General features: G+C 63.0%; 3 protein-coding genes across 4 annotated transcripts; all 3 read left to right on the top strand.

The window, feature by feature from the left end:
- Positions 1-2,228: 2,228 nt before the first annotated feature.
- Positions 2,229-8,085, top strand: SLC8A2 (solute carrier family 8 member A2; the record flags this gene model as incomplete). The annotated part of the gene is made up of 7 exons (XM_082299683.1): positions 2,229-3,967; positions 5,027-5,130; positions 5,232-5,249; positions 5,886-6,010; positions 6,088-6,187; positions 6,554-6,829; positions 7,709-8,085. 7 exons carry the CDS (start codon positions 2,229-2,231, stop codon positions 8,083-8,085), a joined length of 2,739 nt encoding a protein of 912 aa, XP_082155809.1.
- Positions 8,086-9,500: 1,415 nt separating this feature from the next.
- On the top strand, positions 9,501-13,764 carry PSMD8 (proteasome 26S subunit, non-ATPase 8; the record flags this gene model as incomplete). Its single annotated transcript, XM_082299682.1, has 7 exons — positions 9,501-9,701; positions 10,103-10,175; positions 11,396-11,498; positions 11,611-11,776; positions 12,154-12,254; positions 12,512-12,623; positions 13,406-13,764. 7 exons carry the CDS (start codon positions 9,501-9,503, stop codon positions 13,541-13,543), a joined length of 894 nt encoding a protein of 297 aa, XP_082155808.1. The 3' UTR covers positions 13,544-13,764.
- Positions 13,765-15,277: 1,513 nt separating this feature from the next.
- HNRNPL (heterogeneous nuclear ribonucleoprotein L) lies at positions 15,278-24,926 on the top strand. 2 transcript variants are annotated; one of them, XM_082299597.1, is made up of 13 exons: positions 15,278-15,535; positions 16,128-16,246; positions 16,798-17,035; positions 17,260-17,345; positions 17,623-17,719; positions 17,966-18,038; positions 22,325-22,393; positions 22,706-22,998; positions 23,249-23,370; positions 23,833-24,034; positions 24,356-24,413; positions 24,533-24,628; positions 24,706-24,926. In XM_082299597.1, the coding sequence occupies exons 1-13, from the start codon at positions 15,296-15,298 to the stop codon at positions 24,762-24,764; spliced, it is 1,752 nt and encodes a 583-aa protein (XP_082155723.1). In that variant the 5' UTR covers positions 15,278-15,295; the 3' UTR covers positions 24,765-24,926. The 2 variants fall into 2 exon arrangements, with proteins under 2 accessions (XP_082155723.1, XP_082155722.1); XM_082299596.1 differs by having other exon boundaries at positions 22,322-22,393.
- The last annotated feature ends 230 nt before the right edge of the window (positions 24,927-25,156 follow it).

The following is a 25,156-nucleotide window of genomic DNA, read 5'->3' as shown; positions in this document are numbered from 1 at the left end:
AATTCCTACAAATCTCCCCCCGAAATCTCCCAAATTCCTGCGAATTCCCCCCCCAAATTCTGCCCAAATCCTCACAAAATCCCAGAAATCCCCCCCCCAAAATCCCCCAAATTCCCCCCAAACCCTTTTTCCCCTCCCCCACCCCCCCCTCCCCTCCCCCCCCACCGAATCCCCCTCGGAAAACCCGGATTTGCCGTTGTCCTAAATCCCAGCTTTTCCCCCCAAATCCTCGGATTCTCAAATCCGCCGGAAAAAACTCCGCACTTTTGAGGGAAAACCCGGCGGAATTCGGGTCTCTGGCGGCCAAAGGTCGCAATTTGGGGGAATTTCCCGAGAATTTGGGACCATCCGGATCCATCCCCCCCGGGGGGGGCTCGGGGGGGCCCGGGGGGTTGGGAAAATCGGGATCGCGGGGCCTCGTTCCGGGGGCAAATCCCCGAAAATTGGGAAAATCCTGGGGAATTAAGGAAAATCCCCGGAAACTGGGGCAAATCCGCGGGGATTCGGGAAAATCCCGGCCCCGGCCCCACGGCTGCGGCCCCGCGGGGGTCCCGGGGTTAATTAACGGCGGGGAATTAAAGAGCGTTAATTGCATTAATGGGGGGGGGGGGGATTTGGGGCGGGGATGGGGCGGGGGGGTGGGGCAGCGCTGGGGGCGGGGGGAGCTGTGGGGCAGAGCTGTGGGGTCGGGGGGAGCTGTGGGGCGGAGCTGTGGGGCAGAGCTGTGGGGCGGAGCTGTGGGGCAGAGCTGTGGGGTCGGGGGGAGCTGTGGGGCGGAGCTGTGGGGCCGTGGTGTGGGGCGGAGCTGTGGGGCAGAGCTGTGGGGCGGAGCTGTGGGGCGGAGCTGTGGGGCAGAGCTGTGGGGCCGTGGTGTGGGGCGGAGCTGTGGGGTCGGCGGGAGCTGTGGGGCCGTGGTGTGGGGCGGAGCTGTGTCTGTCCCCCCCCCGGCCCCACAGCGCTGCCCCACGGCTCCCCCCGTTCCCTGCTCCATGGGGCCGGGATGGATCCGGGGGTCAGGGATGGATCCGGGGGTCAGGTTTGGATCCGTGGGGCCAGGATGGATCTGTGGGGCCGGGATGGATCTGTGGGGCGGCCCCTCCTCCCCCGGCCGGATTTGGGGTCCCTCCTCCCCCCCCTCCCCCCTCCATCCCCGTTTCCATGGAAACCGCGCAGTTGCCAAGGAGGAGCCGGAGCCGCCCCCGCACCCGAAACCCCCCCGGATCCAACCCCGATCCACGGATCCAACCCCGCCCCACGGATCAATCCCTGACCCACAGATCCATCCTGGCCCCACGGATCCATCCCTGACCCACGGATCCAACCCCGATCCACGGATCCATTCCTGACGCACGGATCCATCCCTGACCCACAGATCCAACCCTTCCCCACGGATCCATCCGAACGTCACATCCCAGCCCCATATCCCTGATCCATTGCCACACCCCAGCCCCACACCTCAGCCCCATGGATCCATCCCAACCCCATATCCCAGCCCCATATCCCAGTCCCATATCCCATATCCCAGCCCCCCATCTCAACCCTATATCCCAACCCCGTATCCAGCCCCACATCCCAGCCCCATATCCCTCATCCCACATCCCATATCCCATACCCCGTACCCCATATCCCACATCCCTGACCCCACATCCCATCCCCACATCCCATATCCCATATCCCATACCCCGTACCCCATATCCCCAGTCCCAATATCCCACATCCCTGATCCCACATCCCATCCCCACATCCCATCCCCACATCCCTGATCCCACCTCCCTGACCACAATTCCCGGATCTCATCCCCATATCCCCGATCTCACATCCCTGATCCCTGATCCCACAGCCCTGATCCCACATCCCATCCCCACACCCCCGATCCCACACCCCGGATCCCCGATCCCCTATCCCACACCCCGGATCCCACATCCCCGATCCCACACCCCGGATCCCACATCCCCGATCCCACATCCCCGATCCCACACCCCGGATCCCGGATCCCCGATCCCACACCCCGGATCCCACATCCCTGATCCCACATCCCCGATCCCACACCCTGGATCCCGGATCCCCGATCCCACACCCTGGATCCCGGATCCCCGATCCCACACCCCGGATCCCACATCCCCGATCCCACACCCCGGATCCCGGATCCCCGATCCCACACCCCGGATCCCGGATCCCCGATCCCACACCCCGCCTCCTCTCTCCCCGCAGGCTCCTCCAGGGGCGCCATGGCGGCGCTGGGCCCGGCGCTGGCGGCCTGGCTGCTGCTGAGCCCGCGGGGCTGCGGGGCCGCGGCCGACGGCCCCAACGGGACGTGCCGGGGCTCGGCGCGGTGCCAGCCCGGCGTCCTCCTGCCCGTGTGGCAGCCGGACGAGCCGGCGGCCGGGGACAAGGCCGCACGCGCCATCGTCTACTTCGTGGCCATGATGTACCTGTTCCTGGGCGTGTCCATCATCGCCGACCGCTTCATGGCGTCCATCGAGGTGATCACGTCGCGCGAGAAGGAGATCACGGTCACCAAGGCCAACGGCGAGACCAGCGTGGGCACCGTGCGCATCTGGAACGAGACCGTGTCCAACCTGACGCTGATGGCGCTGGGCTCGTCGGCGCCCGAGATCCTCCTGTCGCTCATCGAGGTGTGCGGCCACCGCTTCCAGGCCGGCGAGCTGGGCCCGGGCACCATCGTGGGCAGCGCCGCCTTCAACATGTTCGTGGTGATCGCCGTGTGCGTGTACGCCATCCCGGCGGGCGAGAGCCGCCGCATCAAGCACCTGCGCGTCTTCTTTGTCACGGCCTCCTGGAGCATCTTCGCCTACATCTGGCTCTACCTCATCCTGGCCGTCATCACGCCGGGCGTGGTGCAGGTGTGGGAGGCCTTCCTCACGCTGCTCTTCTTCCCGGCCTGCGTGGTCTTCGCCTGGGCGGCCGACAAGCGCCTGCTCTTCTACAAGTACGTCTACAAGCGCTACCGCGCCGACCCGCGCAGCGGCATCATCATCGGCACCGAGGCCGAGCGCCCGCCCAAGGACCTGGAGGCCGACGGCGGCTTCCCGGCGCTGCCCGAGCCCGAGCCCGGCGCCGCCTCGCCCTCGCCCACGCCCGAGGAGAAGGAGCTGGACGAGAGCCGGCGCGAGGTGATCCAGATCCTCAAGGACCTGAAGCAGAAGCACCCGGAGAAGGAGCTGGAGCAGCTGCTGGACGCCGCCAACTACATGGCGCTGGTGCACCAGCAGAAGAGCCGCGCCTTCTACCGCATCCAGGCCACGCGGCTCATGACCGGCGCCGGCAACGTGCTGAAGAAGCACGCGGCCGAGGCGGCGCGGCGCTCGCCCGCCCTGCCCGGCGAGGACGACGAGGACGACGAGGAGGACGAGGCCTGCAGCCGCATCTTCTTCGAGCCGTGCCTGTACCACTGCCTGGAGAACTGCGGCTCGGTGACGCTGGCCGTGGCCTGCCAGCAGGGCCTGGGCGCCAACCACACCTTCTATGTGGACTTCCGCACCGAGGACGGCTCGGCCAAGGCGGGCTCGGACTACGAGTACAGCGAGGGCACCCTGATCTTCAAGCCGGGCGAGACGCGCAAGGAGCTGGCCATCGGCATCATCGACGACGACATCTTCGAGGAGGACGAGCACTTCTTCGTGCGGCTGCTGAACCTGCGCGTGGGTGACGCCGAGGGCATGTTCGAGGCCGACTCTGACGACCACCCCAAGGGCAAGCTGGTGGCGCCGCTGGTGGCCACGGTGACCATCCTGGACGACGACCACGCCGGCATCTTCGGCTTCCGCGAGCGCTCGGTGCGCGTCAGCGAGTGCCAGGGCCACGTGGAGGTGACGGTGGTGCGCAGCTCCGGCGCCCGCGGCACCGTCATGGTGCCCTTCCGCACCGTGGAGGGAACGGCGCGCGGAGGAGGCGTCGACTACGAGGACGCCAGCGGGGAGCTGGAGTTCCGCAACGACGAGACGGCGTGAGGGGCCGGGGGGCACGGGGGGCTGGGGGGAAGAGGAGGAGGGTGGTGGGAGCGGGTGGATGGGGGATGGATCACGGATGGATGGGTGGGGGGAGGTGGGAGAGGAAGAGGATGGATGGATGGATGGATGAAGGTGAAGGACAAGGATGGATCAAGGATGGATGGAGATGGAAGAGGATAGATGGATGGATGGATGGAGATGGAAGAGGATGGATGGATGGATGGATGGATGGAGATGGAAGAGGATGGATGGATGGATGGATGGATGGATGGATGGATGGATGGATGGATGGAGATGGAAGAGGATGGATGGATGGATGGATGGATGGATGGATGGATGGATGGATGGATGGATGGAGATGGAAGAGGATGGATGGATGGATGGATGGATGGATGGATGGATGGAGATGGAAGAGGATGGATGGATGGATGGATGGATGGATGGAGATGGAAGAGGATGGATGGATGGATGGATGGAGATGGAAGAGGATGGATGGATGGATGGATGGATGGGTGGTGAGGGACACAGGTGGATGAAGAATGGACCACGGATAAATGGATGGATGGAAATGGAAGAGGAAGAATGGATGATGGTGGCAATGGATGGAGATGGACGATGACGATGGTGGCGATGGACGGCTGGACGGAGATGCATGGTGATGGTGACGATGGATGATGGAAGATGATGATGACGATGATGGTGGTGACGGTGATGAGAATGATGGTGATGATGATGATGAGAACGATGGATGATGGAAGATGATGATGATGATGATGGTGGTGACGATGACGATGGATGATGGAAGATGATGATGATGATGATGACGACGATGATGGTGGTGACGATGATGAGGATGATGACGATGGATGATGGAAGATGATGATGATGATGATGATGATGACGACGATGATGGTGGTGACGATGATGAGGATGATGACGATGGATGATGGAAGATGATGATGACGATGACGGTGGTGATGATGATGAGGACGATGATGATGATGATGGTGACGATGACGACCCTGACGCTGAGGGTGCCCCATGTCCCGCCCCAGGAAGACGCTGCAGGTGAAGATCGTGGATGACGAGGAGTATGAGAAGAAGGAGAATTTCTTCATCGAGCTGGGGACGCCGCGCTGGCTCAAGCGCGGCATCTCGGGTACGGGGACACCGCGGGGACACCGGGGTCACTGCGGGGTCACTGCGGGGTCACTGTGGGGTCATGGGGGTCTCACCGCTGTCCCTCCCCTCTCTCCTCAGCTCTTCTGCTCGCCCAAGGTAGGAGCCTTCGGCCTCGGCCTCGGACCCGTCCCATGACCATGGATGTCCCCATGACCGTGTATGTCGCCGTGTCCCCACGCCGTGTCCTCATGCCACGTCCCCATGCCCCCGTCACGTCCCCACGTCATGGTCCCATGTCCCCCTGACGTGTCCCCGTGGCCACGCCCCGTCCCCACCTTGTGTCCCCACCTTGTCTCCCCACGTCCCTTCAATGGCCACACAACATCCCCACACGTTGGCCCCGTGTCCCCGCACTGTGTCCCCATGACCTTGGGTCACATTCCCATGACCATGCCATGTCCCCATGTTGTGTCCCCATGACCTCGTGCCACGTGCCTGTGCCCACCCCATGTCCTCCCGTTGTGTCCCGTGCCCACCCCATGTCCTCCTGTTGCATCCTGTGCCCACCCCGTGTCCTCCCATTGTGTCCCATGCCCACCCCGTGTCCTCCCATTGTGTCCCATGCCCACCCCGTGTCCTCCCATTGTGTCCCGTGCCCACCCTGTGTCCTCCCGTTGTGTCCCGTGCCCACCCCGTGTCCTCCCGTTGCGTCCCGTGCCCACGCCGTGTCCCCACGGCCGTGCCACGCCCCCGCCGCGGGCCCCCGGTGACGTCCCCGGCGTGTCCCCGCAGGGGACGGGGAGCGGCAGCTGTCGGCCGAGGAGGAGGAGGCGCGGCGCATCGCCGACATGGGCAAGCCCGTGCTGGGCGACAACCGGCGCCTCGAGGTGGTCATCGAGGAGTCCTACGACTTCAAGGTGGCCTGGGGGACGTGGGGGGGGCGGGGGGCGCAGGGGGACGCGGCCTGACCCCCCCGTGCCCCCGATGTCCCCAGAACACGGTGGACAAGCTGATGAAGAAAACCAACCTGGCCACCGTCATCGGCACCCACTCGTGGCGCGAGCAGTTCCTGGAGGCCATCACCGTCAGCGCAGGTGGCGCGGGGTCCCCGAGGGGTCCCCGGGGTGTCCCCGGGGCGTCCCCTGAGCGGCCACGGGGTCCCCCCCACCATCCCCAGGGTCCTCAGGGTCACCGTCAGCGCCGGTGGCAGAGGGTCCCCAGGGTGTCCTTGGCATCTCCTTGGTGTCCCCAGGGTCCTCTCAGGGTCCCCAGTGTCCACCCTTTGGCCACCGCCTTGGTGCCGCCACCCTGCGACCCCCACCCTGGTGTCACCCACCACCACCCTGGTGACCTCAACCATCGGCCACCGCCCTGGGGACACTCGCTGGCGCCAGCACCCTTTGGCCACCCCTGGGAGCCCCCCGGCCGCGGTGCCCCCGTGACCCCGCCGTGCCCCGCAGGTGACGAGGACGAGGACGACGAGGGCCGTGAGGAGCGGCTGCCGTCGTGCTTCGATTACGTGATGCATTTCCTGACCGTGTTCTGGAAGGTTCTGTTCGCCTGCGTCCCCCCCACGGCGCTGCTGGGGGGCTGGGCGGCCTTCGGCGTCTCCATCCTCCTCCTCGCCCTCCTCACCGCCCTCATCGGCGACCTCGCCGCCCACTTCGGCTGCACCCTCGGCCTCAAGGACTCCGTCAATGCTGTCGTCTTCGTGGCCCTCGGCACCTCCATCCCCGGTGAGGGATACCTTGAGGACAACATGGGGACACTGGGGACACCACGGGGACACTGGGGACACCATGGGGACATCACGGGGACACTGGGGACACCATGGGGACATCACGGGGACACTGGGGACACCATGGGGACATTGTGGGGACACCATGGGGACATTGGGGACAACATGGGGACAGTGTGGGGACACTGGGGACACCATGGGGACATTGGGGACACCATGGGGACATCATGGGGACACCATGGAGATGGTGGGGACACCATGGGGACATTGGGGACACTGTGGGGACACCATGGGGACACTGGGGATGCAATGGGGACACTGTGGGGACACTGGGGACACCATGGAGATGCTGGGGACACCATGGGGACATTGGGGACACCATGGGGACATCGTGGGGACACTGGGGACACTGTGGGGACACCATGGGGACATCGTGGGGACACCATGGGGACATTGAGGACACTGTGGGGACACCATGGGGACATTGGGGACACCATGGGGACATCGTGGGGACACTGGGGATGCCGTTGGGACACTGGGGACATTGTGGGGACATTGGGGACATCGTGGGGACACCATGGGGACATTGAGGACACTGTGGAGACACCATGGGGACATTGGGGACATCGTGGGGACACTGGGGACACCATGGTGGGATAAGGGACAGGACAAGGGACAGGGAGCCCAGGAGTTGAGGACTCGGCCGATGCCATCCCCGATGGCCCCAACGCCCCCAGGACTCTCAAAGGCCCCACGGACCCCAGCGTCCCCAACGCCCCCGATGTCCCCAGCGTGCCCCATGTCCCGCTGCCCCCCTGGAGCCCTGGATGCCCCCGGTGTCCCCAGCGTGTCCCCAGCCGTGTCCCCGTGCCCACAGACACGTTCGCCAGCCGCGTGGCCGCGCTGCAGGACCCGTGCGCCGACGCGTCCATCGGGAACGTCACCGGCTCCAACGCCGTCAACGTCTTCCTGGGGCTGGGCCTGGCCTGGTCGGTGGCCGCCGTGTACTGGGCGGCGCAGGGACGTCCCTTCCGCGTCCCCCCGGGGACCTTGGCCTTCCCCGTCACCCTGTTCACCATCTTCGCCTTCCTCGCCATCGGGGTCCTGCTCTACCGGCGCCGGGCGCCCATTGGGGGCGAGCTGGGGGGGCCCCGCGCCCCCAAAGTGCTCACGGCCGGGCTCTTCCTGCTCCTCTGGCTCCTCTACGTCCTCTTCGCCAGCCTGGAGGCCTACTGCCACATCCAGGGCTTCTAACTGGGGGCACTGGGGGCACTGGGGGGGACTGGGGGGCACTGGGGGGACAAGGACAGCCCACACTGCCACATCCAGGGCTTCTAACTGGGGGCACTGGGGGCACTGGGGGGGACTGGGGGGCACTGGGGGGACAAGGACAGCCCACACTGCCACATCCAGGGCTTCTAACTGGGGGCACTGGGGGCACTGGGGGCACTGGGGGCACTGGGGGGGGGGGGCTGGGGACGCTGGGAGGGACTGGGAAGGACTGGGAGGGACTGGGAGCAGTGGGCAGCGGCGGGGGACACGGGGGGTGGCGGGAGGGGTCCCTGGGGTCCCCCCGATGTCCCCTGGGTCACTTCGGGGTCCTCCCCGTACCCCCCTCCCCCACCCCAGGGACCCTCCGGCCGTCTCAGGGACCCCCAGGACCCCCCAAATTCCCCCCTGGGGACCCCCAAAACCCTTCAGGGATCACCCAACCCCCCCCCCCGAGCCCCAGCCCGACCCCCGGGGACCCCCGACCCCCCCCCCAGGGACCCCCAAAACCCTTCAGGGACCCTCAACCCCCCCGGGGACCCCCCCAAGCCCCTTTAGGGACCCTCGATTCTCCCCCCGGGACCCCCAGCCCCCCCTCGGGGGCCGTTTCTTATCTCGCAGCGTTTTGTAAGCGGGGGGTGGGGGAGGGGCGCGGTGGGGGAGGGGCGCGACGGGGCGGGGGGTGGGGGAGGGGCGCGGGGGGGGCTCCGGGAGCTGCGCCCCCCGAAAAAAAAAAAACCACAAAAAAAACCCAAACCCCAAACCCGGCCCCGGCTGTGACTGAGTGCGACACCCGTGACGTCACACGCGCCGTGACGTCACTCCCTGCTCCGCCCGGGTGACGTCACTCCCCAGCGCGGGAAGGCGGGAAGCGCCTGTCGCAAGCGAAGCGCTACCGTAAAGCGCGGCGCGTTCCCATGGCGGCCGACGCGCTGGGTGGCGTTACCATGGGAACCCTTCCCGGGTCCCCGAACCGCCAGGGGACCCCCGAAACCACGCTGGGGACCCCCCAAACCCTTCAGAGATGCCCGAAACCCCTGCGGGGAGCCCTCAGAGGCGGGGGGGCCGCTGGGGAGGGCTGCGTTACCATGGTTACCGCTGCGAGGGGCGGCGGTTCCGTGCGGAGCGGGGCGTTGTCATGGCGACAGCCATCGGAGGCGAGGGGGGGGGCCGTAAAGCGCGGGCAGGGGGGCGTGAAGCGCTCCGTTACCACGGTGATCGCCGTAAAGCGCGGGGGCGGCCGTCGCGAACCGTGGAGTTGCCAAGGCGACGGCCGTGACGAGCCGGGTTGCCGTGGCGACGGCCCCGCGGGGCGGGCGGTGCCGTAAGGCGCATCCGCGTTGCCCAGCGACGGCCGCAAAGCGCGCGCGTTCGCGGCAGTGTCGCGTTGCCGCGCAGTCATGGCGGTGCCGAACGGGGCCGGGGCCGCGGCCGCGACGGGCCCGGGGGGGCCCGGGGGGGCCTTGGGGGGTCCGGCGGGGCCCGGGGGCGGCACGGGGGGGCTGCGGGCCGCGGCCGGGCTCTACGAGCAGCTCAAGGGCGAGTGGGGCCGCAAGAGCCCCAACCTGGCCAAGTGCGGGGAGGCCCTGGGCCGTCTCAAGGTGAGATCGCGGGAAACCGGGGGGGCTGGGGGGGCCTGGGGGGGTCCGGGGCTCTGGGGGCTCTGGGGGGCTCCCTCGGCCTTGGGGGATCGCTGGGTTTGGGGGGACTGAGGGGAGAATTTGGGGTCCCTCGGGGCCGTCTCTGGGGGGGAGGGGGCTCTGGGGTGGTCCCTGGAGGGGGGAGGGTCGGGGCAGCCCCGGGGCCTGAGGGGGGAGTCCCGGGATTTTGGGGATTCCCGGGAATTTTGGGTGCCCCAACCCCCCCTTTCCCCATTTCCGGTCTAACCCGTAAACACCAATTAACCCCGAAGCAGTAATTAACCCCAAGGCATTAATTAACTGGGTGAGTCGGGACTGGGGGCGCTCCGAGACCCCCCCAGAATCCCCCAAATCCCCCCCAGGTCGCTCTCCTGGACCTGAACTTCCTCCCCACCTCCGGCTCCTCCATGACCAAGCAGCAGCTGATCCTGGCCCGTGAGTGCCCAAAATGTCCCCAACCCCCCCCAAAAATCCCACTGGGATCCCGCCCAACATCCCCCTGACCCCTCCAGGATCCCGATCCCTGGAATTCCTGAGGGAAATCCTGGGATGTGGGGCGAGAGAAGCAGAGCATGGGCATCGAATCCCCGCAAAACGGCCCCAAATTCCCACAAAATTCTCCTCAAATCCCCCCCAAACGCCCCCAAATCCGCTCAGGACCCCACCTAGACCCCTCCCCACCTTTACCTGAGCCCGACTGCTGTCATTCCCGGGGGATATTCCTGGAAATCAGGGAACACTGGAGCATCCTGAGGAAGGACATGCCCCTGAAATCCCCCCCAAACCCCCTCAGATCCCACCCAAACCCCCTCAAATCCACCCAAACCTCCCCAAATCCCACCCAAACCCCCTCAAATCCACCCAAACCTCCCCAAATCCCACCCAAACCCCCTCAGATCCCACCCAAACCTCCCCAGATCCCACCCAAACCTCCCCAGATCCCACTCAAACCCCACCAGATCCCACCCAAATCCCCCCAGATCCCCCCCAAATCCCACCCAAACCTCCCCAGATCCCACTCAGACCCCACCAGATCCCCCCCAAACCCCACCCAAACCCCCCAGATCCCCCCCAAACTCCACCCAAACCTCCCCAGATCCCACCCAAACCCCCCAGATCCCCCCCAAATCCTACCCAAACCTCCCCAGATCCCACCCAAACCCCCTCAGACCCCACCCAAACCTCCCCAGATCCCACCCAAACCTCCCCAGATCCCACTCAAACCCCACCAGATCCCACCCAAATCCCCCCAGATCCCCCCCAAATCCCACCCAAACCTCCCCAGATCCCACTCAGACCCCACCAGATCCCCCCCAAACCCCACCCAAACCCCCCAGATCCCCCCCAAACTCCACCCAAACCTCCCCAGATCCCACCCAAACCCCCCAGATCCCCCCCAAACTCCACCCAAACCCCCCAGATCCCACCCAAACCCCCTCAGACCCCACCCAAACCTCCCCAGATCCCACCCAAACCCCCCAGATCCCCCCCAAATCCTACCCAAACCCCCCCAGATCCCACCCAAACCCCCTCAGACCCCACCCAAACCTCCCCAGATCCCACCCAAACCCCCCCCCCAAACCCCCCCAGATGCCCCCAGGACCCCCAGGGGACCCCTGCCAGCCTTTCCCCGACCGCGGTGCCGTCGTCCCCAGGGGACATCCTGGAGATCGGGGCGCAGTGGAGCATCCTGAGGAAGGACATCCCGTCCTTCGAGCGCTACATGGCGCAGCTCAAGTGTTACTACTTCGACTACAAGTGAGTCTGTCCGAGGCGGGGATTCATTCCCAGGACTCATTCCTAGGATCTGGGAGCTCCCAGACCCCCCTCCCCCCGCTCCCCGATCCCGGAACATCCCGGAATTCCGCAGGGAGGAGCTGCCGGAGTCGGCGTCCCGGCACCAGCTGCTGGGGCTGAACCTGCTGTTCCTGCTGTCCCAGAACCGCGTGGCCGAGTTCCACACGGAGCTGGAGCGGCTCCCGGCCCCCGACATCCAGGGAAACCTCTTCATCCGGCACCCCGTGTCCCTGGAGCAGGTCTGGGAACGGCCCGGGGGCTCCGGGGGGGGATTCGGGGCTGGAATTCCGGGCTGGAATCCAGAGCAGCGTCTTGGCGCGGGTTTGGGGGAGCTTTGGGGGTCCCCGTGGAATTTTGGGGATCCCTTGGGAATTTTGAGGGTTCTCGGGGGGGGCCTGAGGGGGCTTAGGGGGGAATTGGGGGGGATTTGGGGCTGGAATTCCACCTGGAGCTGGAGCAGCTCCCGGACCCCAACATCCAGGGGAGTTTCTCTGTGCAGGTTTGGGGGATTCCTTGCGATTTTCGGGGAGTTCTGACCCGTTCTTGGGGTGTTTTGCCCATTTTTGGGGGGGTGTTTTGCCCCATTTTGGGGTGTTTCGCCCATTTTCATCCCCAGTACCTGATGGAGGGCAGCTACAACAAAGTGTTCCTGGCCAAGGGCAACATCCCAGCAGAGAGCTACACCTTCTTCATCGACATCCTGCTGGACACCATCAGGTCTGGGACCCCAAAACCCCCCAAATCACCCCAGAACCCCCCCTGAAGTATCCCCAGAACCCACCCCAAACCCCTCACCGGGGCACAGTTTCACCTTCGTCGCTGCCGTCCTGCTGGACAGCAGCGGGTCCGGGACCCCAAAAACCCCTCTGCGCCCCCAAAACCCCCCTCAAATCCCCCAATATTCACCCAAAACTTCTCAGACCCCCTCTGAGCCCCCAAACCCCCTCTGAGCCCCCCAAACCCCGTTTCCCCAGGGATGAGATCGCCGGCTGCATCGAGGCCGCCTACGAGCGGATCCTGTTCCCCGAGGCCGCGCGGATCCTGTTCTTCAGCTCCCCCCGGAAAATGACCGACTACGCCAAGAAGGTGCCAAAGCACCCCGAAAACCACCCTGAAATACCCCCAAACACCCTGAAACCACCCCAAAAACCACCCTGAAATACCCCCAAACACCCTGAAACCACCCCGAAAACCACCCTGAAATACCCCCAAACACCCTGAAACCACCCCAAAAACCACCCTGAAATACCCCCAAACACCCTGAAACCACCCCGAAAACCACCCTGAAATACCCCCAAATACCCTGAAACCACCCCGAAAACCACCCTGAAATACCCCCAAACACCCTGAAACCACCCCGAAAACCACCCTGAAATACCCCAAAACACCCTGAAACCACCCCAAACACCTGACACCACCCCGAAACACCCCAATAACACCAAAAAACTCCCCCAAACCACCCTGAACACCCAAACCCACCCTGAAATACCCCAAACCACCCCAAAATACCCCCCAAACCCACAGGGAAGGAGCCCAAAACTCCCTAAAAACCACCCCAAAATCCACCAGGGAGGACCCTAAAACCCCATTGGAGCTCTCGAGTATCCCCCAAATCCTCTCTAAGGCCCCCCCAAACCCCTCAATATCTGCCCCAAACATCCTTTGACCCCCCCAAACCCCCGATATCCCCTCCTAACCCCTTCTAAGCCCCCCCAAACCCCCCCAATTCCCCCAGAACCCCCTCGAGCCGCCTCCGAGGCACCCACAAACCCACGAGGATCTGCCCCAAACCCCCTCCAATTCCCCCAAATCCCCCCCAAAACCCCCCGAATTCGCCCCTAACCCTCTTTTTCCCCCCCTTTTCCCAGCGGGGGTGGGTGCTGGGCCCCTCCAACTATTACAGCTTCGGGGGGCGGCAGCAGAAGGCCGAGGACCCCCCGATCCCATCCACGGAGCTGGCCACGCAGGTGATCGAGTACGCCCGGCAGCTGGAGATGATCGTCTGAGGGGCGGCCCCAAAACCTCCGCTTCCCCTTCCTTTCCCCTTTATTCGCATTTTTTCCGCCTTTTTTTCCGCCTTTCCTCGCGGTTTTTTTGAGTTTAAAGTGGGTTGGGTTTTGTTTTTTGGGGAGGGGAGGGTTTAACTGTTCGAAGATGATTTGGGGAGGTTCAGAGTGGTCCCCCCACATTGAGACCCCCTCAAACCTCCCTGGACTTGCCAAATCCACCCCCCCCCCCCCCAGCTCCCGTTTATTCCCCTTTAATCCCTCATTTCTTTGCGTTTTTGGGAGGCGTTTAGACATTTAAAGTGGTTTTTCAGGAGGGTTAATTGTTAAAAGATGGTTTTGGGGGGGGTCTCAATGTGGGGGGACCACTCTGAAACTCCTGAGACCCCCCAAATCCCCATTTATTCCCTTTTTGCTCTCATTTTGTTGCATTTTGGGGGGGTTCAGTGATGTAAAGGGGGGTTTTGGGGAGGGGTCTCAGTGTATGGACCCCCAAAACCCCCTGGAATACCTCAGACCCCCAAATCCCCCTCTAACTCCCATTTCCCGCATTTTTGGGAGGTTTAACAAATCCAGAGGTTCTTTTAAGGGGTCCCCGGTGTGGGGGGATTTGGGGACGCCCCCCCCGCACCCCCTTTTTGAGCAGAATCGGGGGGGCTGAGCCCCCTCCCCCAAAAAATGACCTCCAAAATGTTGTTTCAATAAATTGCTGGAGCCGGAGTGAGGCGGTTTGGGGGGTTCGGGGTCGTTTTGGGATATTTTGGGGACATTTTGGGGCCGTTTCGTTCCCGGGGGTGCTCCGGACCCCCGAATTGGGGAAGGGGCGGTACCGGCCCCCCTCACGGGGAGGCTCCGCCCCCTGTCTCCTGATTGGCTGAGAGCGTCCGGGCCGCGCGCTGATTGGCCGCGGTACAGCCGAAACCCGGAAGCGGCTCTGCCGGGGAAGAAGGCGCGCTCTGCTAGACCGGCGCGAATGAAAGGGCTGAGCTGATTGGGTGGCAAGTGGTGGGAATGAGAGGGGAGCGGTGATTGGTTGGAGCCGCGAGGCGGGGGTTGGAACGAGGTGAGGGGCGAGCGCGCTCCTGAGCGGGCGGGAGGGGGAAGGCCCAGTGCTCCCAGTTACCCCCAGTGCCCTCCCAGTTGCACCCCCAGTAAGCCTGGGGAGGAGGGGATGCTCCCATCTGAGCGATCTCTATTGGCGGGGCCCACACGCGCCGGCTAATCCCAAGGGAAACATGAGCAATCGACCAATTAGAGCGCGTCGTTGCGGGCGTGGGCGTTGATCGACGTGCGGCTGAGCCAATGAGCGAGCGGCATCCCCGATGGGCGAGACCAGCGCTGCTTGAGACGAGCCAATCACGGCGGGATGATATTGATGGACGTCGCGCCACAGCAATGGCGGGAGGCGCCGCTGCCGAAGGGCGCTGTGGGAAGAGAGAGGCGGGGTCTGCGCGCTGAACAAGAAGAAGGGCGGGGCATTGCCCTGACAGGCAGCCTCTCCTCCAATCAGCGCGGTGGGCGGGCGGACCGTTGTGCGTGATGACCAATGATATTCTCAGAAGGTCGCTGATGGGCAGCTCAGCAGACCAATAGACGCACAGTTGCTTCTGCAGTTGGTCCAATCACAACGGCGTGGGGCGGTGCGGGTGTGGCGGGAACAGTATTAGCCAATGGGATGCGCGGTCTGCCTTGATTGGCGTGTGGGCGGGCCAATGGGGGCGTGTCGTGGGCGGGACTGCGGAGCGGGGCGCCATGTCGCGGCGGCGGTGGCGCGGCCCTCAGGGCGCCGAAGGCGGCGGGCGCGGAGCCGACATGGGGAAGATGGCGGCGGGCGGCGGCGGCGGCGGAGGCTCGGGCCGATACTACGGCGGCGGTGGCGGCGGCGAGGGCGGGAGGGCTCCTAAACGCCTGAAAACCGAGAGCGCGGAGCCGCCGCCTCACGGGCCCGGCGGGCCGGGAGGGGCGGGCGGCGGGGCCGGAGCGGGAGGAGCGGTGAGAGCGGGGGCAAAGCGGGAAAGGAGCTTTTGTGTGGGGAGCGCCTTTTGTGGGGGGCAGAACAGGCTCTTGAGCGGGGGAAGAGCGCTGTGAGCGGGGTGAATATGGCGGCAGGGGCTGAGGGGGGTAAAGCAGCTCCTGTGAGGGAGCAAATGTGGAGGAAGAGGGGTCTGAAGGGACGAACGTGGCGGGAAGGGCTGAGGGGGCGTAAAAAACCCTCATGAGAAGTAAATGTGGGGAAGAAGAGCTGAGGGGGGGAGAAGAGACTCCCCTGAGGGGGAGAATATGGGGAGGGGGGTTCTGAGGGGGAAATGTGGCGGGAAGGGCTGGGGGGGGGGTAAAAGACCCTTTTCCAGGGAGTCATCATGGGGGGCACTGCTGGGGGAGCAAATATTGAGGGGAAGGCAAATATTGAGGGGGTAAAACGCAGCTTTGAGGGGGCTCAATCTTAGGGGGTGCCAGGGGGGTGAGCCCAGGCCTGTTTGAACTCGGCTTGGTCCCAAACCTGCGGGATTTTGGGGTGTCCCCGGGGATTTGGCAGGTCCCCAACCCAACGCAAGTGTTCCCAACCCCTCGGTGTCCCCCCCAGGAGAATTATGAGGACCCCCACAAGACGCCGGCGTCGCCCGTGGTGCACATCCGCGGCCTCATCGACGGCATCGTCGAGGCCGACCTGGTGGAGGCGCTGCAGGAGTTCGGGCCCATCAGGTGGGGACGCTGCGGGGACACCAGGGTGGCCCTGGGGACGCTGCAGCGGCGGTGGCGACGCCGTGGCGGTGACGTTGGGGATGATATGGGGGTGACACTGTGGTAGCAGTGCCAGTGAGCGATGCGGCGGTGACCAGGACAGTGCGGTCTGTGTGCTGACCCCGGGGTGGTGACACCGCAGTGACACCACGGTGGCATTGCTCTCTGTCCCAGCTCCGTGGTGGTGATGCCGAGGGTTGGTGACACCACGGTGGCATTGCTCTCTGTCCCAGCTCCGTGGTGGTGATGCTGAGGGTTGGTGACACCACGGTGGCATTGTTCTCTGTCCCAGCTCCGTGGTGGTGACACCACGGTGACATTGCTCTCTGTCCCAGCTCCGTGGTGGTGATGCCAAGGGTTGGTGACACCACGGTGGCATTGTTCTCTGTCCCAGCTTCGTGGTGGTGATGCCGAGGGTTGGTGACACCACGGTGGCATTGTTCTCTGTCCCAGCTCCGTGGTGGTGATGCCGAGGGTTGGTGACACCACGGTGACATTGCTCTCTGTCCCAGCTACGTGGTGGTGATGCCCAAGAAGCGGCAGGCGCTGGTGGAGTTCGAGGACATTCTGGGTGCCTGCAACGCCGTCAACTACGCGGCTGACAACCAGATCTACTTCGCGGGCCACCCGGCCTTCGTCAACTACTCCACCAGCCAGAAGATCTCGCGGCCGGGCGACAGCGACGACGCGCGCGGCGTCAACAACGTGCTGCTCTTCACCATCCTCAACCCCATCTACTCCATCACCACGGTGAGCAGAGCTGGGCTTTGGGGGGGTTTATTGGCATTTGGGGTCACCAATGTGTTGCTTTTCACTGTTCTCAACCCCATCTACTCTAATCAGCGTGGTGGGTGGAGGATTGGGGTGTCCCAGGTTGGTGTTGGGGGTCCCAGGTTGGTGTTTGGGGGTCCCAGGTGGGTGTTTTGGGGTCCCAGGGGGGTTTTGGGGTGCCCCTGACCCCCCATTTCCCACAGGACGTGCTCTACACCATCTGCAACCCCTGCGGGCCCGTGCAGAGAATCGTCATCTTCCGCAAGAACGGTGTCCAGGCCATGGTGGAATATCCAGGACCTTGGGGGGCCCAGAAGCCGGGGGCTTGGGGAGGAGGGGGCTGGGGGGGTCCCCAAAGTCCCGGTGCTCCGAATTCCCCCTGGGAATTGCGCTTTGGAGCGTCCTCTGAGGGATCCAAGGCTCCTCCAGCCACTGCGGGTGCTCAGGTGGCCCCACCTGGCTCAGAGTGAGGCCGTGCCCATCTCGCCACCCTGCTGGGATCCCAAAGTTCCTGAGCTTCTTTCGGGAATTCCCGAAATTCCGTGGGATTCCTTGACCCCGGGCACGTTCGACTCGGTGCAGAGCGCGCAGCGTGCCAAGGCCTCGCTCAACGGCGCCGACATCTACTCGGGCTGCTGCACCCTCAAGATCGAGTACGCCAAGGTGAGCGCTCCGGGGGCACCTGGGGACACCTGGGAATGTGGGGGAGTGCACGGGAACACACCTGGGCACACGTGGAAACACCTGGGGGTGTATGGGAACGTGTGGGCACACACTTGTGTCACACATCTGGGCACACACTCGTGTCACACATCTGGGCACACACCTGGGCACACCTGTGCCACCCCCGGGGGTACCTGGGCACGCCTGGGCAGGTGCCAACCCCCGTCCCCGCCATTCCCCCCCCAGCCCAGCCGCCTGAACGTGTTCAAGAACGACCAGGACACCTGGGACTACACCAACCCCAACCTGAGCGGGACAGGTAATGCAGCCCCGCCTCGCCCGGCCCCGCCCGGCCCCGTCCCGCTGGAGTTCCGGGGGGGCTGATCCCACAAGGATTGGAGGGTCTGGGGGGGCCACCGGGGGGGTCGTTTGTGCGTCGTGTTCGGGGCTCACCTGGGCCAGGTGTGGGGGAGGGAGGGGCTGCGCCCCTGGTAGAGTTTTGGGGATGTTTCCTGGAATTTGGGGGGGTTTGGAGGAGGGGCGGGGCCGTTGCTTCCTTGTCTGGAATCTGGGGGGTTGGGGGGTCACTCACCTGGTGCAGGTATAAAATGGGGGTGACCCCCGCAGTTCTGTTTCTCCACCCACGGGTGGTTCTTGGGGTTATCTTAAGGGATTTGGGGTCTGCCGGGACGTTCCCGTGGCGGGGGGCCTGATTCCGGGCTGGGAAGCAATGGCACGGAGCCGGGGAGTCCTTCCCAGAAAACAGGGGGGGTCCCAGGGCTCCTTCCCAAAACCGGGGGCTGGGGGGAGGGGCTGGGGCAATGCGGCCTTTGGCAGCTCCGGGCACGTTCCGGGGGGGCAACCGGAGCGGAATTCCCGCCTCGCCTCCTCCTCCTCCTCCTCCTTCTCCTCCTCCTCCTCCTCCTCCTGCACATCCCTCACACCACACGGGGGGGGCCAAAGCTAAACAAATCACGGAGAAAACACCAGAATCCCGAAAAAAATCACGTCCAGGACCCCCCGGCGAGGGACACGGCACATCCATCCACCACTTCCCAAAAAACTCATCCCAAACACTCCGAGCAGGAGTAGAAAACACGAGGCCGGAGGGGCCCCAAAGCGGCGCTGGCCCGGAGAGCGGCGAAATCCGGGAGCTCCAGGAGCCACCTCCGGTGGTTTGTTAGGAATTCTCTCCGAGACACAAACCCGGTGGTTTTTAGGAGCTCAGCAACATCGACACATCCCAAGAACATTCTTTTTTTAGGAATTCTCTCACTTCCAAGGCACAAACCCGGTGGTTTTTAGGAGCTCAGCAACATCGACACACTCCAAGACACACTCCAAGAGCATTTTGTTTTTAGGAATTCTCTCACTCCCAAGGCACAAACCCGGTGGGTTTTAGGAGTTCAGCAACATCGACACACTCCAAGAGCCATTTTGTTTTTTAGGAATTCTTTTCACTTTCAAGGCACAATTCTGGCGGTTTTAGGAATTCCGCGCCATCGACACACTCCAAGAGCAAATCTTAGGAATTCCACAACATGGACACATTCCAAGAGGCTTTTTTAGGAATTCTCTCACTTCCAAGACACAGTTTGGGCGGTTTTTAGGAGTTTTGCAACATGGGTGATTTTTCCAAGACCCAATTCCGGTGTTTTTTGGGAATTCCACGACATGGTTACACTCCAAGAGCAATTTCATGGGAATTCTCTCACTTCCAAGGCACAATTTTGGGCGAATTGTAGGAATTTTGCAACATCAACACAATCCAAGAGCTGGTTTTAGGAATTCTCTCACTTCCAAGACACAATCCCGGTGGTTTTTAGGAACTCCACAACACGGACACACTCCAAGAGCATTTCCTAGGAATTCTCGCACTTCCAAGGCACAATTTGGGCGATTTTCACGACTTCCTCCACACGGTTTGACCTTCCAAGACCCAATTCCGATGTTTTTTGGGAATTCCACAACATGGTTACACTCCAAGGACATTTTTTTTTTAGGAATTCTCCCAATTCCAAGGCACAAAACGGGGCGGTTTTAGGAATTCTGCAACATCGACACACTCCAAGAGCCATTTCTTTAGGAATTCTCTCATTCCCAAGGCACAGCCCCGGTGGTTTTTAGGAATTCTCGCAACATCGACACACTCCAAGGACATTCCTTAGGAATTCTCTCACTTCCAAGACCCAATTCCGGAGGTTTTTAGGAATTTCACAGCACGGATACACTCCCAAGGACATTTTTTAGGAATTCTCCCACTTCCAAGACACAACTGCGGTGGTTTTTAGGAATTCTCTCAGCACAGTTGGCGTCCAAGAGCTTTTTTAGGAATTCTCTCACTTCCAAGACCTGATTTTGGTGGTTTTTAGGAATTTCCTCACCACTGTTGACCTTCAGGACCCATTTCTGGTGGGTTTTAGGCATTTCCACAACGTGGTTCCACTCCAAGAGGTTTTTTTTTTAGGAATTCTCTGACTTCCAAGACCTGGTTTTGGTGAGTTTTAGGAATTTCTCAGCACGGTTCAACTTCCGAGGTCCATTTTGGGTGGGTTTTAGGGATTTTCCCGCTCCCAAGTCGTTATTTTTGAGGGTTTTTAGCAGTTCCTCACCAGAGTTGACCTTCAGAGACCATTTTTGGTCGTTTTTAGGAATTCCCTCCCTTCCAGGACCATTTCCTTGGGGTTTTTTAGGAATTTTCTCCCCGCAGTTGACCCTCCAAGACCATTTTTGATGGTTTTTGGAATTTTCTCACTTCCAAGACCTAATCCCAGCACTTCCAGGATCTCTGTCCCACCCCACAACCCCGTTCTGACGCTTTTTAGGAATTCTCTCAACATCCAGGACCATTTTTGATGGTTTTTAGGACTCCTCTCACTCCCAAGACCCTTTTTTTGGGGGGTGCTTGTAGGAATTCCTCACCACAGTTGACACCCAGGACCGTTTTTAGGTGGGTTTAGGAATTCCCTCACTTCCAGGACCACATTCCAGGAACTCTCTCACTTGCAAGACCAAGTCTCAGTATTTCTAGGAACTCTCTCACTTCCAGGACCACTTCTGGGTTGGTTTTAGGCATTTCCTCACCACAGTTGACCTTCCAAGACCATCTTTGGTGGTTTTAGGAACGTTTCACCTCCGAGACCTCATTGCAGCACTCTCAGGAGTTCTCTCACCTCCACGGCCTTGGGTTTGGGTCCTTCTGAGGCATTTCCTCACCGCAGTTGACCTCCCAAGACCATTTGTGGTGGTTTTAGGAGCTCTCTTCCCTCCAAGACCATTTTTCAGTGTTTTTAGGAACTCTCTCACTTCCAAGACCTCGTTTTGGGGTCGTTTTTAGGCATTTCCTCACTACAGTTGACATCTGAACCATTTTTGGATGGTTTTAGGAGTTCTCACACCTCCAAGACCACACTTCTGATGGTTCTTAGGAACATCTCACCACGGCTGGCCTGCCGAGGCCACATTTCGATGGTTTTGGGAACTCTCCCACTTCCCAGACCAGTTTTTGATGGTTTTTAGGAACTCTCTCACCTCCACGACCACATTCCGAGGTTCTCAGGAACGTCTCACCACAGCTGACCTTCCTAGGCCACATTTTGGTCGTTTTTAGCAGCTCTTTCACCTCCGAGAGCATTTCTCGGTGCTTGTAGGAACTTGCCAGCACAGCTGACATCCAGCGCCGTGCTTCGGTGGTTCTTAGGAACTCTCCCACTCCCAAGACCCAGCTCCAGGCCTTTTGGGAGCTGCCCACCACAGCCGGTGCCCAAGGCCGCTTGCGATGGTTTTTAGGAACTCTTCTCACTTCCAAGACATAATTCCAAAGCTTTTAGGACCTCTCCCAGCCCAGCCGCCATCCAAGGCCGTTTCTGGTGGTTTTAGGACCTCTCCCAAGAGCTCCCCGCAGCACCTTCGGGACACGGCCGCCCGTCCCCGCCGCGCTCTGACGGCCCAAACCCACCAAGCCCGGGCCGGGGGCCCCGACCCGCGCCGGGGGTCCCCACGTGCCGAGGAGCGTTCCCCAGGAGCTCGGGGCCCCGTTTTGGGGCGCTTTGTGCCGCAGCGGGGCCGCTGGTGACTCTCCGCCTGTGCCGCAGGGGCCGCGCGGCCGGGGCGCGCTCGGAGCAGCCGAGGGTAAGAGGAGCCCCCCCAAGTGGGGGCCCCATCGGACTTTTTTGCCCCCCCCCCGAGCAGCTGTAAGTAGCCCCTTTTTTCTCTGCTTTTAAACCAAAAAAAAAAAAAAAAGGAAATGTTAAAGAAAGGTCTCGAGGAGGGAGGAGTTGAACAAAAAGTCGCGTTCTGAACCCGATCCCGGCGCTGCCCGAACCCCCCGCCTCCATGCGCTGGTGGGGGGGCTCGTTAGCGGCCGTAATTAGTGATTAACGGGGTAATTAACGGCGTGCGGGTGCTTTGCGGTGATTAACGAGGTTTGGGGGCAGCTCGGGGTGGTGCTGGGGGAGCTGGGGGGGCTCCCGGGGACCCCAGTGGGGGGGGCCCAAAATCTCCGGGAGGGGCCCAAATTCTCCGGGGGGGTCTGGGGAGCCGCGGCCCCCCCCCGGTGACCCCCCCTGAGCTCGGTGTGTCCCCCCCGCCCCTCCCCCCCAGGAGACCCCGGCGGGAACCCCAACAAGCGGCAGCGGCAGCCGCCCCTCCTGGGGGACCACCCGGCGGAGTACGGTACGGGGGGCACCGGGGGGGCACCGGGGGGGCACCGGGGGGGCCGACTCCGGGGAGGAAAACCCACTTTGGGGGGGATACGACGTGGGGGTCATGGTGCTGGGGGGGCTTGGATTGAGGGGGGACACAACTTGGGGGGGCCCAAAGTGTGGCTGGTGGGGGGCACAAACTGGGAGGGTCCCGAGTCAGGGGTGGGGGTCCCACATCAGTGGGGGCGGTCCCAGCATTTTGGGTGGGGTCTCTGCCCCACTGCCGTGACCCCTGGGGGTCTGGGGGTCCCTGTCTCACGCCGGGGGTCTCTGCCCCCCCCAGGCGGCCCCCACGGCGGGTACCACCACGGGCACTACCACGACGAGGGCTACGGGCCGCCCCCCCCTCACTACGAGGGGCGGCGCATGGGGCCCCCCCCCGTGGGCGGGGGGCACCGCCGGGGGCCCGGGCGCTACGGCCCCCAGTACGGGCACCCCCCCCCGCCGCCGCCGCCGCCCCCCGACTACGGCCCCCACGCCGACTCGCCCGTGCTCATGGTGTACGGGCTGGACCAGGCCAAGATGAACTGCGACCGCGTCTTCAACGTCTTCTGCCTCTACGGCAACGTTGAGAAGGTGAGGGGGGCATGGGGGGCACAGCAGGGTCCGGGGGGCTCGGGGGGCCCTCGGTGGGGCTGGGCCAGGCCGAGGTGGAGCACAGCAGCATCTTCCACATCTTCTGTCTCCATGGCGACATCGGGGCAGTGGGGAGGGGCCGGGGGGCAGTTTGGGGTTCTGGGGGGGATCTGGGGGAGGTCTGTCCCCTCCCTGCGCCCCCCCGTGTACCCCCTGTCCCCTGACGCGTGCCCCGGCTCCCCTGGGCCAGGTGAAGTTCATGAAGAGCAAGCCGGGCGCGGCCATGGTGGAGATGGCCGACGGCTACGCCGTGGACAGAGCCATCACCCACCTCAACAACAACTTCATGTTCGGCCAGAAGCTCAACGTCTGGTGGGTTCCTGGGGGGCCGGGGGGGCCCGGGGCTTTCGGGGGCTCCCAGCATCGACCCCACCGCAGCCTCGGGCAGGGACCCAGCGTTGGGGGACCCGGCTTGGGGGGTCCTCAGGGAGGCTCCGTAATTTTAGGGGGTCCCTGAGAAGAGGTTTCCTGATCCCGTTTATCTCCCCCAGCTGGGCCATCGTGCTGGGGCAGGGTTTTGGGGTGGTTTTGGGGTGGTTTGGGGGTTTCTTGGACCCCTGACCCCATTTCTCCCTGCCTGCAGCGTGTCCAAGCAGCACACCATCATGCTGGGGCAGTCGTACAGGGATTTTTGGGGTGGTTTTGGGGTGTTTTTGGGCCCCCTGACCCCGTTTCTCCCTGCAGTGTGTCCAAGCAGCACGCCATCATGCCGGGGCAGGGTTTTGGGGTGGTTTTGGGTGGTTTTGGGCCCCCTGACCCCGTTTCTCCCTGCAGTGTGTCCAAGCAGCACGCCATCATGCCGGGGCAGTCGTACGGGCTCGAGGACGGCTCCTGCAGCTACAAGGATTTCAGTGGCTCCCGCAACAATCGCTTCTCCACGCCCGAGCAGGCGGCCAAGAACCGCATCCAGCACCCCAGCAACGTCCTGCACTTCTTCAACGCCCCCCTGGACGTCACCGAGGAGAACTTCTACGAGGTGGGGCCTCCTCCTGCCCCGCAGCAGCACCTTCATCGTGCTCGGCATCCTCCTCCTCCTGCCCTTCATCCTCCTGCCCTTCATCCTCCTCCTCTTCACCCAACTCTTCTTTTTCCTTCTCTCTCTCTCTCTCTGCTTTGCTTTTTCTTCCTTCTCCTCTCATCATTTTTTTATTCTTTTCCTGCTTCTTTTCCTTCTGTTCTTCCTCCTCCTTTTCTGCTTGAGTTTCTTCCTCTTTTCCTCTTTTTCCTCCTTTTCCCTCCTTCCTTGCCCCCTCCCCATCTTCCCCAGCCCCCGCCCTGACCCCGTTTCTGCCCCCAGATCTGCGATGAGCTGGGCGTCAAGCGCCCGTCCTCGGTCAAGGTGTTCTCAGGCAAGAGTAAGTGTGGAGGGCCCTGACCCCTGGGGGGGTCCTGGCCCCCCTGAGTGACCCCCCTGACCCCTGGGTGACCCCCCTGACCCCTGGGTGACCCCCGAGTGACCCCCCTTCCCCCCCAGGCGAGCGCAGCTCCTCGGGGCTGCTCGAGTGGGACTCCAAGAGCGACGCCCTGGAGACCCTCGGCTTCCTCAACCACTTCCAGATGAAGAACCCCAGTAAGTGCCGGCTGGGGGGGCTGGGGGGGTCCCCTGAGCCCCCCCCGGGCCCCCCTGACCCCCCTTTCTCCCCCCAGACGGGCCGTACCCCTACACGCTCAAGCTCTGCTTCTCCACGGCCCAGCACGCGTCCTAACGGGGCCCCTGAGACCCCCGGGACCCCCCCGGACCCCCCCGGATCCCCTTTTTTTAAGGCTGGGGGGCAGCAGGGACCCCCCCTCCCCTCTGTTCCCCCCATTTTTAAGGAAAAGGGGTCGGACCCGACTGGGCCCCCCCTGTGACCCCCCAATAAAGTTGTTTGGGAAACAAACACCGAGGTTTGGGGGGGATTGGGAGGGGAATTTGGGAGGTTTCAGGGCTTTTTGGGGGGGTTTGAGGGGTTTGGGAGAATTTGGGGGGGATGTGGTGGGGCTGGGAGGATTTCAGGGGTTTAGAGAGGATTTTGGGGGATTTTGGGGGAGTTTGGGAACTTCGGGAGGAGTTTGGGGTCCGGGTCACTTCCGCCTCGTTAGGGCGGGGTTTTAATGC

The sequence above is a fragment of the Coloeus monedula genome (genome assembly GCF_965178545.1).
Source record: "Coloeus monedula genome assembly, chromosome: 33".
NCBI classification, from domain to species: Eukaryota; Metazoa; Chordata; class Aves; order Passeriformes; family Corvidae; genus Coloeus; species Coloeus monedula.
Note: the sequence above shows the minus strand (reverse complement) of the source record. Positions and strands in the feature narration are given on the sequence as shown.